At 36.2% G+C, this 18,453-nt stretch overlaps 1 protein-coding gene across 3 annotated transcripts in view; it reads left to right on the plus strand.

Annotated features, from left to right (window-relative positions):
• Positions 1 to 18,453, plus strand: part of WWP1 (WW domain containing E3 ubiquitin protein ligase 1) — a 57,100-nt gene that overhangs the window by 14,543 nt on the left and 24,104 nt on the right. Inside the window, exons 2-7 of one of the 3 annotated variants that reach the window (XM_063327143.1) lie at positions 6,079 to 6,169; positions 9,829 to 9,967; positions 12,316 to 12,440; positions 15,263 to 15,400; positions 15,501 to 15,564; positions 17,694 to 17,875. In XM_063327143.1, the coding sequence (XP_063183213.1) occupies positions 6,100 to 6,169; positions 9,829 to 9,967; positions 12,316 to 12,440; positions 15,263 to 15,400; positions 15,501 to 15,564; positions 17,694 to 17,875 (718 nt within the window). In that variant the 5' untranslated portion in view covers positions 6,079 to 6,099. Of the gene's footprint in view, positions 1 to 6,078; positions 6,170 to 9,827; positions 9,968 to 12,315; positions 12,441 to 15,262; positions 15,401 to 15,497; positions 15,565 to 17,693; positions 17,876 to 18,453 lie in introns of those variants that run through there. The other 2 variants (XM_063327142.1, XM_063327144.1) reach the window with 2 other exon arrangements.

The raw sequence follows: 18,453 nt of genomic DNA on the forward strand, positions 1-18,453 counted from the left end.
GCCTTAAGTAATTCCTTTTTTTTTTTTTAGAGAATGCTTGTAAGCTACTTCTATGTAAAGGAGTGAGGGATATTGTCAGTTGAAGATGGTTTTGGTAGTACTTTCAAGAGGAAGGAGCAAGACAATCTGCTGGCAGTAAAGGACCCGGGGCATTTCTGATGTTAGTATTTATACTTTGTAATAAGGAAAAATAACTAATGTCAGTATTGTTATTTTCCCATTACTCTTCATAGAACTATTTATTATGTTAATTAGCCATAGGTTTTAGAGTTTCAGTTCACTTATTTCTTGCCCACTGTATCCTTCTTCCTTCAGCCTTTCTCACCTTTTTGCTTGGGGCGGGGGGGAATATCTTGAATAGATGAGCTTCCTTGTTTTTTTCTTTAAAAAAAAAACTGTTGAGGAAAGATTTTTCTGCATTTCCATTCTTTTTGGAAGATATGCTTTGATGTAGGAAAAATAATATTTATGGCATTACGGTGATTTTACCTAGACAACTAAATTCTTACTTAAAGTAAATTGAATTCAAGATGTTAGTGGGGAGCTTAGTAATATTTAGGCGTTTTGCTCATCTACTTACTTTGTCCTTGCTCGTTCATGCAACTACATCTCAAGTTTTCTTATTTCGATTTTGGGCATTCAGGAAGACTTTTGATTCAACAGTGCTCCTTCATGGTGTAATCTGTTCATGTTTATTTTTTTTCTTCCCTTATGCGCCATGTTCTATATTATTTCTGGAACAGAATTGTCACATTAGCAAGAAAATAAATCAGGGGTCATTAAAACCCCATCAGTAAACCCAAATACATTGTGATTGAATATAACTCATTATTACAGTTATATTTATTTTCTGTTCAGTCTTCTCTCTGTGTCAGATGAAACTGCAATCAGTTTCAGCTGAGGGACACAGTGGCTTGTGAAATTCTCTACCACAGCTTTATGGATGGTTTCTGAGTTCCTGGCTGTGTCATTCTGTTTGGGTTTGGTTTTGTTGTTGTTGTTTTGGTTTTTTTTTTCCGTGGGTTGACCTGTAGGTAACTGGTGCAGGGGCAGACCACACTTCTTGGATAAGTATTCCCTTGAAGCTTTCCTTATTTGCAGATCTTCTGATTTAAAGTTAAATTGAAAAGCCATGCTGTGTAACTTCTTTTTTTTTCTACAGATTTATCATTCTTCCTGTATTTTAACTGCTTTGTGTGATAGGATTTTCCATCTGTTGTGAAATTATGTCACAGATAATTAGACCCTACTATCTTAAACTTGGTACAATTCTTTTTGTTTTACTTCTGGCTTGACTCTTCAATTACTGAATCAGAGCATCAGTCAATTTATAAATATGTGTTTACTGCTCCAGCGATACTTTTTAACTTTCAGCTTCACAATCCATCATTTGTTTTCAATATAGCACAATGGTTAACAATAACAGCATTTATGAATTTACACTTCTGTGAAGAATTTTCTCTAAGTCTCAAAATGCTAGTAAAACACCAGAAATAAAGACAACCACGCTAGTGGTATTTCATTAATTTATTTTTCAGTCTTTAGTAGACGATGTACTTATTCATGGAGTTTAAGCAGGTACATATTGAATGACATTACACATTTGGTAATGAATGCACCTGGTTGAGACTTACTGTTGTGCTATATTGAAACAAATGGTGGTATTTTTTTTTGACATACAAGTTAATGCAGTATTTTGTTTACAACATACTAAAATTTGCAACTAATTGTTGCTGTGTAGATGTACCTAGGTGTACCATATTGGCAAGAATATAAGATAGGCTTCTATTGTAGAAGGATGTTCATTTTACAGGGACAGAAACAGAACATCAGGCACTGTTGACATGGGATGCAGTCATGTAGTTGTTGCAGAAACATGCAGCCCCTTAGCCAACCTGAAGCCTAACTTTATTTTGTCTCCATCCTCAGTTGGGATCTCCCTGGCATTGTAATAACTTCTCCCAGCCATCATGGTAATTTTTTTCCTTCAAGGGCAAAGATGTAAAGCTAAATGTAGGAAATTGTCATTTCCCTGTTATCAGGAGATTGGCAAAGAAGTGTTTGCCAAATGCAGTTAGCAGCAAGCAGAGCCAGAAACTCAGGTCGGGGCAGGTGGTGTGCCTTGCAGATAAGTCAGCACCGGAAACCTGAAGTCTGAGTAGATTAGGCAATGAACTGTCTACCCGAGGACTTTGACACAGATTATTTCTTTATTTCTATATTTCTATATTTATTTTGCTTTGTGCATGCTAGGAGTAGAGTTAAAAAAACCCACAAAAACCAACCATCCATCCAACCAACCAAATAAATCCTCCCAAACCCCCTAGCATTTTAGAACTATGCAGGTTGAAGAGTAGGAGGAAAAAAAAACAGTAAAAATAATCATAATTTGTCAGTCATAAAAGTATGGCTAAACTAATTTTTTAATGTATGATTAGAACTAGATTATAGATCTTGGGGTTTTTTTTGTGAAGAATTTGAGTTTACTTGCCACAGAATTGATTGCATGTGTTGCTCCTTTGATGTCTTCCATATCAGTGACCTCCAAAGCAGGGGTGCGCAAAACCGTCAATTGAGGTGCGGGAAGAAAATATTAGGACTTAACATTTTATCTGAAAAATAAGAAAGAAATTAAGCTCTGTTTAATGTACGTTTTGACACTGGCACCATCACTTAAGTCTGTATGTCAGATTGTCCTGTGTCATGTGTGGTTCACTAGGTGTCCTGAGGGTGGATATGGTGTTTCTGAACATGTTGGGGGCTTACAGTAGCAGTTTATATGTGCCCAGTTAGATGGATTTTTGGATTGTATTATCTGGTTTTAATTAAACTAACCCTCACAAAATGAGTAAGTGGCCTAAAAAGCTCCTGCAAAGAGACCACGGGTTGAAGGTAATAATAATGTGAGCACAGTGAGTAACAAGAACATAACAGAGCTGACACTTCTAGTATGAGCTCCTGATCAGCTGCATTATGAGGTAAAAACAATGGCAATTAGATCTGACAAGGTGTTGGCCAAAAAAATTTGGGTTTATCAAGAAAGCTATTTGAAATATGGATATACATCCACTATTATTAATGATGAACCTGATGAACTCTTTAGAAGCCTCTTTTGAGGTTTCTCAGTAGCAAAAGACATAGAAGTCATGTACTGTTGGGGAAACATTTCGATCTTCCTGCTGCAGTAAAAATGTCTGAAATAATACATGGAAAAGAATATGGCGACAAATTAAAATGCATTCCTTTGTCAGCAGACATTGTTGGAAGATGTCTGGAAAACATTGCCAAAGATTTGAAGAAACAAATATTGGAACAGAATGCACAGTGTGGGAGCCTTGTTGTACAGTTGGATGGAAGTACAGACATTTGTAACGTGGCTCAGCTTACGGTAGTTGCTAGATGCTGTGTCGATAATGAAATACACAAAGATCTAAGTTATTCAGGAAAGATGTACCAGAGAAGATACATTCTTAACAGTAAATGACTTCTTTAACAACAACAACATTTTTTTACAATGTAAAAACTGTACAAATTAACCGCTGATGGAGTGGCAGCTTTGACTGAAGTAAAAAAAGATTCTGAGGTAAGGTTACAAGGAGAGCACCACACATGGAAGTGCTGCATTGTGCAAAGCTGGTGAGGGCTCTACACCACAAGTCTTGTGAGGAGTGGCTGACGGAGCTGGGGTTGTTCAGCCTGGAGAAAAGGAGGCTGAGGGGAGACCTTATCGCTCTCTACAACTACCTGAAAGGAGGTTGTAGCCAGGTGGCAGTCAGTCTCTTCTCCCACGTAACAGGCGACGGGACAAGAGGAAATGACCTCAAGTTGCACCAGGGGAGATTTAGATAGGATATTAGGATTGGATTTTCTTCACTGAAAGGGTTATCAAGCATGGGAAGAGGCTGCCTGCGGAAGTGGTTGCGTTGCCATCCCTGGAGCTTTTTAAAAGATGGGTAGGTGTAGTGGTGAGGGAGATGGTTTAGTGGTAACTTGGAAGTACTAGGTTAACAGTTGGACTCGATGATCTGAAAGGTCTCTTCCAACCTAAACTATTCTATAGGCAAGCAACAAGGAAGCTGGAGCCAAAAGTGCACAAATTGCTGCAGGATGACATCAATGTGGTTAATTGTATGAAAACAAGACCTTTAAAGAGTAGAATCTTTACAATAGTTTGCAATGACATGGGGAGTGACCATGAAAATCTTCTGTATTATGCAGAGATTTGCTGATTATCGTGGCAGAGTGCTTGGAAGAGTTGTAGAGCTTAAAGATTACTTACACGTTTTTCTTTTACAAGAAGACAAGTGTTCTGAATTTGCTGATCTGTTCTGTGATGACAATTGGCTGTCAGTCGTATGCTGCCTAACAGGTATTTTCAAAAAAATAGACACTTAATGTGTCCCTTCAAGGTAAAGGTGATATTTTAACAATGAGCAAGAAAGTGTCTGCCTTTTGAAAGAAACTTCTGCTATAGAGAGGGCATTTTGAAAAAGGGTGTTTGGAAATGTTTCTATCATTTTCTGATCTTCTTGCCAGAAAAGATGGATGTCATCTATAAAAACTCACATTTATACACTTAAACTTGGAAACAGAATTTCCTCACCTGTTAAAAGTGTTCCAAATGAAGAGGTTCAGGGGATTTTCAACCCATTTGTTAAAATATAAAAATGCAACGCCTTCCATTAGTTTGCAATAACAACTGATTGACATCAGGAAAGATGGAAATTTACTGGCCAAATTTCAAGAGAAACCTATATATAATTAGTGGATGGGAATGAAAAATGAGTGTCACGATTTAATAAGTGAAGCCAGCGATGCACTTTCATTTGGATGTACGTAGCTTTTGTAAATTGTCTTTTCCAGCTATGACAACCTTTAAAACCAAGGATCGAAATAAACTGAATTTAGAATCAGACTTTTAAATCACTGTATGACAAAGTGTTAAGCCAACATTTTAAAAAATGATGAAGCATATTCAGTCACGTGGCTCTCACAGAAAAAAAAATATTAGCGAGGGCAAAAAGGATTTTTTGTACCATTAATAACAAAAATTATTTAAAAATACTGTTTATTTCATCTTTATCTCATCCTTTTTAATTTCTATTTTTAGATGTTTTATAAGGTACATAATACATTAATACAGTAGTACTAATATAAATAAATATACACATTTGGGGGGGCATGCTCAAAAATTTTTTACTGATCATAATTGATTTGTACACGATCAAAAAGGTTCAGTGACAACTGTTACCATATTATTATTGTTTCCAATTAAAGTTCACAGAAATTAATATAAGTTCACCCAGATCATGGAAAGTGTGTTTTAAATATTTGTGTTATTTTCTCATGAAAAACAGGTGTCTGGTAGAGAATATTTTACTTTTGTAAATATTCCCCCAGCTTTATGTGGGATGTAGTAATCCAGGAGGATGGGCGTGATGTCTGCGTGTCCTTCAAGTGCTGGGATGCCCAAGCTACGATGAGAGCCACGCTATTTTAGTCACCAAATGATGAGATGCGGTGGTCCTTGTAAAGTGTTTACTGTCTCAATAGATGAGGGGGGTGATTTGTGGGTGGACAACAGGGGCATAGAAAGCTGATTGCAAATCTAGGGATAGAATTCAAATGTTGTTTGTCTGAATCACTTGCATTATCGCTTGAGTGTATCGTTCTGGGGACAGCTTGATTTTGAAGCATGTAAACATTTCAGCCGTTTTGATCATTTGAAGTTGTTGGTGCTTAGCTCATCTGAAATCAGATCATAAGCATACCTTCTGGAGACAGGAATAATGATATATCACAACTGAATTTTTTTTTTTTTCTTGCTTTACACAGTTGTTCTGAACTGCATAAAATGTATGCATTACTGGAGTGTTTTGGCATCCTCAAAGTTAACTTGGGACAAATTTCCAAGTAATTTTTATTTTAACTGGTGATATGGATAATGTGTTCTGCCATACCTAAGTAACATTTGGTAACTTGCTTATTAATTGAACATTTTATTTAATATTTTTAACTAACATGCAGAGATAACTACTTTTTAATAAGCTACCTGTGTGCGTTTTTTTTTTTTTTTAGGCTAAAGTCTAAACCTCTGACATGGCCACAGCCTCACCAAGATCTGATACAAGTAACAACCATAATGGAAGATTACAGATGCAAGTAACAGGCAAGTAGTGATTTGTATCATGGGGATTTTTACAGGAAAACATATGTATCCTAAAAAAGCAATCTTTGAAATAAGTGTTAAAAATGCACAAATGTAGTTAATATTTTAATTAATAACTTTAATCTTACAGTTAAGAGTATGACTGTAATATGTGTAGATGAATTGAAGCTTGGTAGAAGTTATACAGTGAGTTGGATGACAGTGTTTAATGATCTCTTCAAATTAGGAAAAAGAAAGAAATTCAGTAAAACAGTAGGGACAAATATAAGGAATTTTGCTTGGGAACAAATAATTAATGGCAAATTCTGTGTAGGGAACATATATTATTGAAATCCTACAAAAAAGATGGATGGTTGTAGTGAACCCCAAGCTGAAAATGGGTGCAATGTTACAGTGAAGCTGAATAAGAACCGGAGGAGGTTACAAAATCTGCTAGCCCATCAAAAGATTAAGGTCTTTGATTACCTATCAGGTAAACATCTTTTGAGAATAACACAGGTATTCTGCATTATCCTCAGGGCAGCAGGCTTGATTACACAGCCGTATGGAATAATTTACTTTGGAAGGGATCTTTGGGGATTTCCTAGTCTACTCTTCTGCTGAAGGCAGGGCTACCTTTGATCAGGTTGCTCAGGATATTGTCCAGTTGAATTTTCAGTATCTCAAAGGCTGTAGATGACACAGCTTTCCTGAGCAGCTTGTTCTGGTGATAAACCTCATCACTGAGAAAATGTTTTTCCTTTTATCCAATAGGAATTTACTGTGTTGCATCTTGTGACTTTTTACTTTTTCCCTTTTGCTGTGCTGGTTCTCATAGTTTGGGGCAGATTTCAGCCATTTCAGTATCTGCTGGAAGGGAAACACAGTGGGCTACAAGCAATTCTGGAAATTTCTGATTGTGTTAGGGACACTTTTTTCAATAGATGTAGAACAGGCCAAGTAGGTTATGCATTTTGCTACTCACGGATAAGAACTGGTCAGAGATGTGACTTTTGGTGTCAGTCTTAGCTGCTCTTTCTGTGGCATGGCAGAGCAGAACAAAGACTCGTTGTAGTCCAAAGATAAGAAAAATACATCTAAGTAAACAAGTTTGATAGCTAATTGTGACAGTGTTAACAGTAGTTAAAAGTGTAAATGTTGCCATCAAATAGTTCGATATTTTGCATAAATATATACACACATAAATGTATGTGTGTGTATGTATGTATGGAAGTATTATTTTACCATTGATAAATAACTTGAACTTCCCAGGGATCCTGAGAAACCTGGGAACTCTGAACTAAGAATGAGTGCGTGACCAAGAATATATTAAGGCTATCTTGAGCAAAATTTGGAAAAAACATGAGTAAGGTACCATATCTTGAAAAACGCTGCATCTCAAGAAAGATACATCATGCTGGATGGTCCAAAGATGGCCAGGTTATCTGAGAAAAAATACATTGTTGGAGAGTCCCCCAAATGGGTAGTTTATCAAATCAGATAAGAGAGGAACCTTACAATTGATTAACCTTGTATATAGATCACATAACTTGATAATGTGATGAATCATCAAAACTGCCAATAACTAATAGCATAGGTGGAGCCACCTGTAGTTTGAGTACGTATAACTGTAACAGAGTTACACAAATAACCTGTAACTTCAGATCTGTATATGCAGAAATTATTATTTTGATATCCTGTACTGTACCGCTCCTTATGCAAGTAGTCTTATAATTTTCTGGCACCGGAGCTTCTCTTGACTTCAAGAGACGTGGTTCAAGGATTGAAGTGGGAAGAAATCTGTACAATTTTTGGGGTTTGTCTTCTGAAAGTTTAGTTCTCTAACCAGTCTTTGTTGCAAGATCAGAGGAACGCCAGTGGCAGTACAGGGAAAGAATTAGGAGACAGAGGAATGTGGGACTGTAGTATTACTGACCTACACTGGTTTATGCTCAGATTAGTTTATGCTGCTGTAGGATCTAGACTTGTATTTCAAGAACTATACTTAAAAAACACTTTTGTAAAGGCAGCAAGTAGCATATACTCATTTTGTAGACAAGGAAATTCATATGGAGTGGTAAGTTGTTCGAGTTTGGACAGTTATGGCATGTTGCTGACAAGTTTTGCCATTAGTATTTTTTCAAATATACTTGGCAACATATCTTGTGGTGTTAGTTCTTTTTGAAGTCTTTTGCTAGTATTTGTTACTTACTTCTAATTTTTTTAAAAGAAGTCCTAACCAAAAAAATGATAATGGTCTCCTTCCGCCTTTGGGAACCGAAAACTTAATGACTTAAAACATAATCAGACAAAAAGGGGGAAACTAAAAGGAAGCATCAATATTATGACTAAATACCTATGTTTTAACAAATACTGCAGTTGCATTTAGAAAGCAAAGTATGGAGGAAAAAATGTGGAAGAAACAGAGATTGTTAAAGCTTAAAAAATATATCATGATTTTAGATGAAAAATATGACCCATGTGTGGAGTTATGTTTTTAGTCTTCTACATTTAATCTTTTATCATTCTCAAGGCTGCAGTTCCTTTTTATGATATGTGATACATGACTTAGGCTGGACTTTTCAAATGTGAAAGAGTTAAGTGTGCCCCTTCTAATTGAAATTAAGTAAAAGTCCATGGCTAATGCCTTTAGAATCTTCTATTTTTTGTCTCCCTTTCAGACAGTTTAGTTAACTTCCACTTGTTTTTGAATTAGCAAGTACCATACAGAAAAGTAACAGGGAAGAGTTATTTCCAAGTGGCTGAAAATACTCAACTTTGCTTTAATTTGAAAGTGAAGGGAAATGGAATCACAGTGAAGTATGGGAGGAATGAGAGAGAAGCATAGGCAGCAGGTAGGTACAGCTGTGAGTCCATCAGTGTGGTCTTTTGAAGACAACATCTGCCTAAAATAGAATTTAAAATATTGGCAGTTAGGCTGCTATTGGCTTTTATAGTGACTTCTTCAGCTAGGTGAGGAAGTGGGAGAACAGATTTATGTTCAGGAGCACTGAACATGTCATTCGGAGGTAAAAAAGCTTCTTTCGTCATTTGCCATTTCTTAATTGTTGAATATTTAGCTGAAATGTTAAGTTCATTTGCAAAGCTGTTTAAATAGGGGAAATTTGAGAGTTTATTTCTTACTTTAACAAACTGGTGTGTTAAACCATAGGTTAACCACAACAGGTATTAAAGGCAAGGAAACGAGCTCTGTATACAGGCTTTGCTATACAGGGACATTTTGAAATAGGCCTGAACTGAATGTGCTTTCATAAGTACCTATAATAAAAAAAAAAAATAATCTGCCTGATAATGTCTTGGATGTATCATACTTAGGTATTTTTCAGTTAAGGGAAAAGTAGGAAGAACAATGAGAAAATAAACAAAAGAAACCACATGATTTTCAGCGTTTATGCCTGAAATAATTGTTACGCTGTGTCTCCAACCCATCCTGCCAGTACGTGTTGAAGAGAATGTGTCACACTTAGTTTCAACTATCTGACAAAGTAGCTTTTGAAAATAAAAGTTACCATTTTAGCATTGACCTCTTTATGTTCAGCAGAAGTAGAAAAGGTGAGGAATAACATTGCTGTGCTGTGTTTCATACACTGTGTAGGGAGTATATTTTCTGTTTTTCAGCAACAGTATGCTGCTATAGATAAAGCAATGTATTTTCTTAGTTTCTAGTGCCAAACTGAAACGGAAAAAGAATTGGTTTGGAACAACTTTCTACACGGAATTAACTGCAGATGGAGAAATTAAGAAAACTGCAAAATCAAGTAGTTCTTCAAATCCAAAATGGGATGAGCAGCTGACAGTGTAAGTAGATTTTTTTTTTTTCGGTTGTTTAATACTATTTATTAGGCAGACATGGCAGGTAAATATTTACTAAGCTTGGCTGCCTACGTAGTTTTCTCTATCTGTTGATGACTAAATGCAGACATAAGATGACATTTATCTCAAATTAATTTTTTTTTCTCAATTCTTAAAACGTTTTGAGACTATTTCTTTGTACAGAGAGTGTTCCTTGCGTACTGTTGCTATACATGGTATACTCTTGATAGTTGTGAGTACTGTTGATCACTCGAGTTTAAGATTCCTCTCCAGATGTTACTAATTATAACCATGTCATTCTCAACTTTAAAAGGAAAAAAATCTCAGCTGGATAAGTAGTAGTTATGAGGAAGGTCACTTTTTCCCTTAAATTTCCTAATGAAGGGATACACACAGAGAACAGTTTACTGCAGAGTGACCTTGCAGCTTATCCTAATATTTGATCTTTTTAGCCTTCTTGTAGTTGGATTTAGTTTAACTATGCTACAGGTGTAGATACACCTGAATATAACTCTATGAAGAACTGGCAGTCTTGCACTGTGCCACTGGCTAGAATGCTTTGTTGTACAAGCAGGATTGTACTGCTTCACATTTGGGTCTGGAAACAGCGTAGATACTATCAAGTGGCGTTGAGCACAGGCCAGTACATTTTACAGCATCTGACCTGTCTTTGTGCAGTAGCCAGCTTTGTTAGTAGTAGGAACAGCGCCAGGTTCCTATAACTGACAGTGCTGGAGAGTGGGGAGAGGTACAACATACCTAACATTGGGGAATTGTTTGCTTGGGAACACTTACTTATTAACTACAGACCTGGGCTGAAGGAAGTAGGGTATTCCAGTGCCATGTTTCTCAATGTTTCAGGTTTAGTAGAGATTAACTAGCCCTTTGCAATATTACAAAGAGAATAATATAGTCTTGAACCTAATGATGATTTCCAGGAGTTATTATTAGCACAAGTACAGAGCTATCAGGATATTCACAGAGACCAGAGTTTCTGTTGAGGGTGGCAGGTTTGGTTTGGCAGGATTTGTTGAGCTGATAGAAATGAGGTAATTTGGTATGCACAGCACAGCCAGACAGACTCATTCCATCATCGGTATTACTTACTTAGGATCATACCCTTATATATATAAGTATTCTGCCCCTTTCTTTTTCTGGCTATTGGAATAGTATCGTTGCTTCAGTTGCCCACTCTATTTGAGGGTAAGTGAGCTCTCTGGCTTACCACATTCCCCTCACTTCTATGGGTCTGCATGAGCACCAGCAATATATTCTCTGTGTGTAGGTGGTGTTTTTTTTCTTCTCTTTGTCGAGCTGATCTTTTAGTAAGACTTCCATTAGAAGGTAGCCTGTTCAAAATAGAAAACTATATTAGCTCCTGGGTTTCGGCAAAAATTATCCATGTTGTCCAACACGTTCAAGTGACTATAAAGCTATCCCTGTTGTTGTGAGGGTGGGGTTTGTTTTTAGTATTGTTTTCATCAGTGCTGATATAACTTTCTGTATCCAGTAGTGATGGATATGTGGCCTTTGACTTTTTGCCGTACAGGGATTCTACTCCATTTTTCACAGCCAGGAGCACTCTTATAGTACTAGATCCTGTACTACAAAACTTATTCTCCAGGACCTAGCATAGCTTCCCATTTTTGTTCTTGATTACTGCCAAAGGTTATCATAATATTACTGTAATTGGGTCCTTTACCTTTCTGCTTCCCTCCAGTTTTCACTTTAGCTTCATCATTTGATTTTTTCCCCTCTGATTTCTGTGAGTATGCATTATGGTTTTATATATATTTGTGGATTCACAAATAATGTTTTATCAACACTTTCATGGCAAGCTGACACCTGTTAAGTGGGTTCTTCCTGCTTGCAAGTAGCTGATTGGTTGCTTTTTTTTTAAAAAAAATTAGTATTTTTCTTTCTAGTGACAGACAAATATACGTAATACCTTTTTCTCCACATTTCGTAATGTGACTTTTTAGTTAGAATTCTGGAATAGTGAGGAATAAGGAAAATATGTCTTTCATAAAGTAAGATATGTTTTATATAACTGAGATTTGAGCTTAGTGTAGGTTATTCTGCTACTCCTCAAATTCCTTATGCTATCGTAGTAATGCACTTTAAGTCTGATCTTCATACAAGTATAAATATAATAATGTTTGCAGTTCTTGGTTAGAAACTTCCCCTTGCAGTACAAAAACTTCTTTCAGTTAATTAGTATCAAGAAATACCACAAATATGAGAAAGTGAATTAAGTTCAAATACTTTTAATAACAAGAACGAATACTTTAAAATCTGTTTATATTTTTTTAAAAAATGTATTTTATATGCAGGAATGTGACTCCACAGACTACGCTGGAATTTAGAGTGTGGAGCCATCACACTTTAAAAGCAGATGCTTTATTAGGAAGAGCCACTGTAGACTTGAGACAAGCTTTGGAAATACACAATAGAAAATGTAAGTTATCGTGAAGGATATTTTGAGTAAAGTAGAATTATTATTACTAGTCTATATATCAAACTGGCAATCAGACTACTAACTATACATGTAATTACAACTGACTTTCAGTTGATGTCTTTACTTGTCTCTTCTAGAGATGTCTGTGCTATCGAGAGCGATTTAAATGTAACAATGGGATATAATAATTTTGAAACAAACATTAAGAGTATGAGGTACTACAAATTGAGTAAAAGCAGAAGTGATTAAATACAATGTTTTGTGGCAAAGTAATAACTAATTTGCTAGAAGATCTGTTTTAGACTTCGTAAAAAGAAAAAAAAGTCTAAACTTTCAGAAAAGCTGTCTTATGTAATTTTTCATGTTGCCCTTCTCTGAAATTGCTAATAGAAAGGCTGGATATTCTTCCCTCATAATTTAGCTGCTCAGAGAGCAGTAAGAACCACTGATTAATGAAACAATTGAGAACTTCATTTTAGTACATTAGAGATTGTTGTGTTCTATGTAACTTCTAATTTTAATTGTCTTTAATAGAATTACAACAGGTCGTCTTTATCTAATTTGCTTTTAAAATTTTTTTTCATTAGTACAAGAAGGTGGTGAATCCACACTTTAAATTCCACTCCAGAGTGTCAGTAGAATTCCAGCTAAACCAATCTCTAACCTTTCTCACAAGTTAGATATACAAACCTGAGAGCTCTGTCTAGGGAGGTGGGGGGAAAGGAGAGCCAGAAAAAAAGCTTCATTTTTCTGATTCTTACAGAAAATTGAAACATAATCCAAAATCAAGTGGGGTTTCTTAATAGTATTATAGAGATTCTGCCCAAGATTCCACAGTTAAGCAGAAAAGATGCTGCTTTTTTAAATATAAAAAACCACTGTATTAGAAGAAACTGTATTGTAATAATGATAGCAAAAAATAGTTAATATTTTAACTACTTCTAACAAAATAGTTAATATTTTATTACTGTAGATCCAGTGGATGTGGGATCCGAAAACTTGGCAAATTTTTTCAGGGAATGGGTGACTGAGTCAGCTGTACATTGCACCAGAAGTAATTCATGTGCGGTGTTTCTGATTTGGGCAAGTCAGCAGTTTGACATACGCCGAACTATCCAATAATTCAGCTGTAGAATTATCTGATTGTTATCCTTCAGTCATTCAGTTATTGATACCTAATCTGAAACACAGCACTTGAAAGGCTGTTGACTGGAGAAAATGTAAAGGGGAAGTTCTTTAAATGCAGAAACTTTAGAATTAGTGCTGTTACTTTCTCCTGCTAAACAGCGCCAGTATTGAATTGCTGCCTGCACCCCTCCCAGCTTTCCTGCCATCTCTGTTGGACTACAGCCAACTGTTGATCTGGTCTGGGGAGCGAACCTGTTAAAATAGCAGAAGCTAAGCCAATCACCCTTTGTAGAAACAAGGATTTATAAATATCTTAATTTAACAACTCAGTGGTAGGCTAGTTTCTTTCTTCTCTTTTTTCAGATAGTACCTTTTTCCAAACTGCAGATTGCTAAATCAGTAATTCTGTAGATTTGGGAGCTTCGTGCTTGCTCCAGTGATTTAAAGTACTTTGAAATCCATTGTAATATAGCAGTAGGTGTCTGGTAGTAACTGCTGCCCAACTACGCTGTTGAAACTGCTCTTTAAAGTTAACAGTTTGGGCATACGCGGCAGTAGCTTATGGTAGCCTTCTCTGTTTTCATGTTTATTGTTCGTTTATGATGTATGTTAGGAATGAAAAAAATAAGGAAGTGCTAGTTTAACGCATAGAAGTGCACAGTGAGTTTTAACTTTAGCTTGGAATAGCTCCATATGCTATCATATGGAGGGAAATACGGTGGTATATCTTGAAAAATTAATCTTTTAATCTGAGACAGCAAATACTAAAAGGCCTTAACCATTTTAACCTGATTAATGAGAACTCATAGCTGACTGTGTTTGGATTTATGACATGTAGCTTTAGCTGCTGTTCTAGTGGTATTTGATTTAGAGAGAATTATGCAGCATCCACAGCATGTTTTACCTCTGGATTATGTGTGTCTCTACAAATGTGTGCATTGGTTATCAGTCATACTGAATTCTTTCACTGCACCATGTACACATTTTTTTGTATATCTCAATTATCTCAAAGATTCTTTTGGTGAAAATAGCTTCTGATTTAATTTTTGGTTACTTCAGGTGTTCTCTCTGTTACTGTTTAGTCCTTGGAGTTGGGATCTACGAAAATGCTTGCAAGGATTTACTAAAAATAATTTTAAAAAATGAGGAGGGACTCTATGCAGTCTTTGCATTTACTTCCTCAAAGTGATGTTCTTTTCGGTGATCTCTTAGAATTCGTTTTTGAAGGTGATATGAGAAAAGAATATAAGGTCTGGCTGTAGAATGAGGTTCCTTGTGACTTGTAATATTTGGATGTGTAGTTCAGAAGTTGTTTGACTTTAAGCCTTCTCATGTTGCGTGAGTAGTGCATAATTTCAAAAGGGCTTAGTAGAAACAGCAGATGTGGGAAATCATTAACAACAAAGTACTGAAACCATGTGGATCCTATAGCATACCTATAGAATATACTATGCAAACGGCCAATTAATTTTTACAACAAACTGTGCTTTTACCCACAGCAGATGTAAATATACACAGCTCCTTAGTGATTTCTATGTTGATTTGAATCATCTGAATATCTCATGTTCAGTTTTGTACAACTAAATACGTGTCACGTTTTTCTGTTGAAGGTTTCTTAATGTTCTTTAGAATTTAACCTTTCCTTTATTGTTTCTCTCCTTCTTTCCCCTTGCCCACCCCAACTCCATTTTTAGTGGAGAAGGTGAAAGAACAGTTGAAACTCTCTTTGGAAAACAAGAGTGGCATGGTGCAAACAGGTGAACTGACAGTTGTGCTAGATGGTTTGGTTGTTGAACAAGAATCTCTTACAAATCTCAGTTCATCAGCAACCAGTAAGTTTAAATAATTAAATCAGATGGTAATATTTTGATGATGATTTTAAAAAGATATAATAGAATATTTCTGTTGAATTTGTTTCTTACTGTTCAGTAGAAGTTCAGCAAAATGGCGAGGCTGTGCATGAAAGCAGAGATGGTTCAGCAAGAAGTACATCCAGGTTGGAATTTACTTTTTTGTTTTACGCTCTGTGAAGTATATTAGCAAATTTATCAGTTGAAATGTTTGTGTTGTTTGTGTTTCTTTTTTTTTTTTAATTATTTTGAAGGGAATAATTTTGAACTGTCAAGCCCTAAATTATGTTACCACAGGCTTTAGAAACATTGCTTGTATGATAATTACGTAATTTATCTCAAGAAGAATTAAATTTACAACTCTTCTTCCTCTGCTGGTAGAGTCTGCTCTCCCCTGCTTTATCATTGCCTCTTGGGTGTGTAGCCCTCTGAACTTAAAACTTCAACTGATTGGAAGTCTACTAAATGCTGCAGCAGAGATTAGGGGAGCAGTGGTTCAGTGTGATTTTGTGTACTTATTCCATTAGTTTTCTTCTGCTGTTTAAGAACCGTTTCTATTCATGTCTACCAGCTTGTTGCCACGTACCATCTGAAGGGAAGGAAGAAGAAAAAAAAGCCTAAATTACTTCCCTTTCACCCAGTTTCTTTTTAAGGTCGTGATCAGGAGGTTGTTTAAGAGACTTGTATTGCGTGTAGGAAGCAGTATTCAGAGCACTGAGGCAAAGGGGTTGCCTGCTTCAATCTGAAGTGGCAAGAAAAAGGCTTTGGGATCAATTTAGAGCTTCATACTTAGCTTCTCTGTACCAGCTCAAGGACTGCCTGGAGAGAAGTAGGAGTAGATTGTTTGCCTCCTCACCACTAGCGAGACAAATAGGTCAACATTCAGATCAATTTAATGTTTATGGCCCGCTCAGTTACCTCGCAGTGAATCCCTTCCCGTTTAAGTTCTTTACACACAATGGAGTGAAAAAATATACACTTGCTATTCATATGAGCGACAGGGGTGCATTTGTCCTTTTACACTTGACTTGATTCTTTTTTTGAATATGTGGAGGTTTGTCTCTGTTCCCACATGGGTGCCCAATGTGAGTGAGTGAGGTAAAAAGTTGCTTTGTCTTACCTTTCCTTAGGAAGATTTGTGACTGTTAAAAGTAATTTGAAATACACCTTCATACCATTTTCAAAGAGAGTAACAATGATTTGTTTTCATTTAACTGCAGTTGCTGGAGGTGTGGCTTTTACTGGGATCCTGCTCTTGATGTTGATGCATTGATTGCAGCAGTTTTCCATACAACTATCCAACAGTTTTGATTTACAGTTTCAAAATTGAGATGAAGGAAAATTTTAAAATAGCTTCTGTGAATGTCTTTAGGAAGCAAATTGGGTTTGTAGTCCCGAGTAGAAAAGGGATAATAACTTTAATTCTCTGTTTACAATACACCTTCGGAGTTGGGTAAGGTAGTGTGGAAATGCTGCTGCTTACTTCCTTACTCTGCAAAGTGCGACTTCTAGCAGTGCTCACATCTTTGGTCATCTGTTTAACTTCTCTTTAATTTTTAGCCTCTACTCCTTGATAAGATGGGGAGTTGGCGTTGAATGTAATTTTCACAATATGAGTCTCTGGTGGGTGGATTTAAGCGTTTTGGGGTAGATTTAAGTAAAAACAGTGTAACAAGACTTTCCATTCACAAGCCCTTGCACTATATTTATTTCCATGTGGCCTTATAAACACAGAGCTGCCTGTGTATATCTGTCCTCACAATGTTCCATCCTGCCTATGCGTAGAGAAGCTCATCTTATTTTCCTCTTACTGAGGGAGAGTTTTGTTACTTTCTTATGTTATGACTAGAATAATTTTTGGAGATATGACAAACAAACCCAACTGTTCCACTTGCTTAATGAGAGAAAAATTTTTCCTGCTCAAAGCTGCACTTTGAAACAGTCCCTAGGGCGGTTTTGGAAGATGTGGCAGGCACATCAGTAGGCCCAACTCAATTCTAATATGTCATTACAAGTAAAAGGTGAGGTGGAAATGGAAAATCTTACCTAAGTATCTGTAATCCTCAAAACCAAAATTTGCCTTTTGTTCCTTAGTTGTTTTGGTCTTGCGCTTGACTTACCTAGACTGCAAACATTGTGTTACAAACTGTTGTGAATTTACTTCCATTTCTTTATTTATGTGTTTGGCATTATTTAGTGTAGGATTTGGTTTAGTTGCATAATGGTTTAACATGTTGTTTGTGGTAACCTAAAATGATCTTTTATTTTTACCAAGATCTGCTTGTGACATTTCTAATGGGATAGACAATCAAGTACCTTCCAACTCTGTAGTACAGAATACATTCTGTATAGAAGCTGTTAATGGAGACAGCACACCATCTCCTACTCACGTTGCAGCCAGACCCAAAAATACACCAGTACCAAAACCACTTGCAGCTCAGCCTGTCAACAGCACTGGTAAGAATGAGAGAGTTATGAGAGCATGTTCCGTAAGGCGCTTTTGTCTGGTTGAAATGTATCTGAAGTTGATCTTCTCTTCTGTGCATTTTTTATTAGATTTCAAAAATACTGAAAGGATGTTTCTGGGCTTGAATTTATAATCTTGCCTGTCCACTTCTGTGAATTTTTCTGGAGTAGATCCATTCTTAAATGTACTAACTTTCATACTTTCCGTCAGTTCTCTTCTCTGATGAAGAACGATGCAAAGCACCCAAAACTTCCATTTGTCTGTCCTGTAATACAGGTTGTCTGGAGGAAAAAATCAGATTTCTTTCACAATTAATTTGAGTAACTATAGTTAAGATTCTTTTGCCATTAGGTAAATGTGATTTTTAGTTCTGTCAGGGAACTGCCGTGCTCTGAGTTGAGATGTGTTGCAGACTCTCTTTTCCTTCCATTTTTTGAAAAGGTATGCTGTTTCAAAGCAGGTATTGGCAAATATTAAATTTCATTTTCCTCTTGGACATAAAAACTTTAATTATGACTACAAGTAACGTTCAATACAGTAAAACAAGTGAAAAGGAAGTATTACTTTA

The sequence above is a fragment of the Chroicocephalus ridibundus genome, chromosome 2 (genome assembly GCF_963924245.1).
Source record: "Chroicocephalus ridibundus chromosome 2, bChrRid1.1, whole genome shotgun sequence".
NCBI lineage: Eukaryota > Metazoa > Chordata > Aves > Charadriiformes > Laridae > Chroicocephalus > Chroicocephalus ridibundus.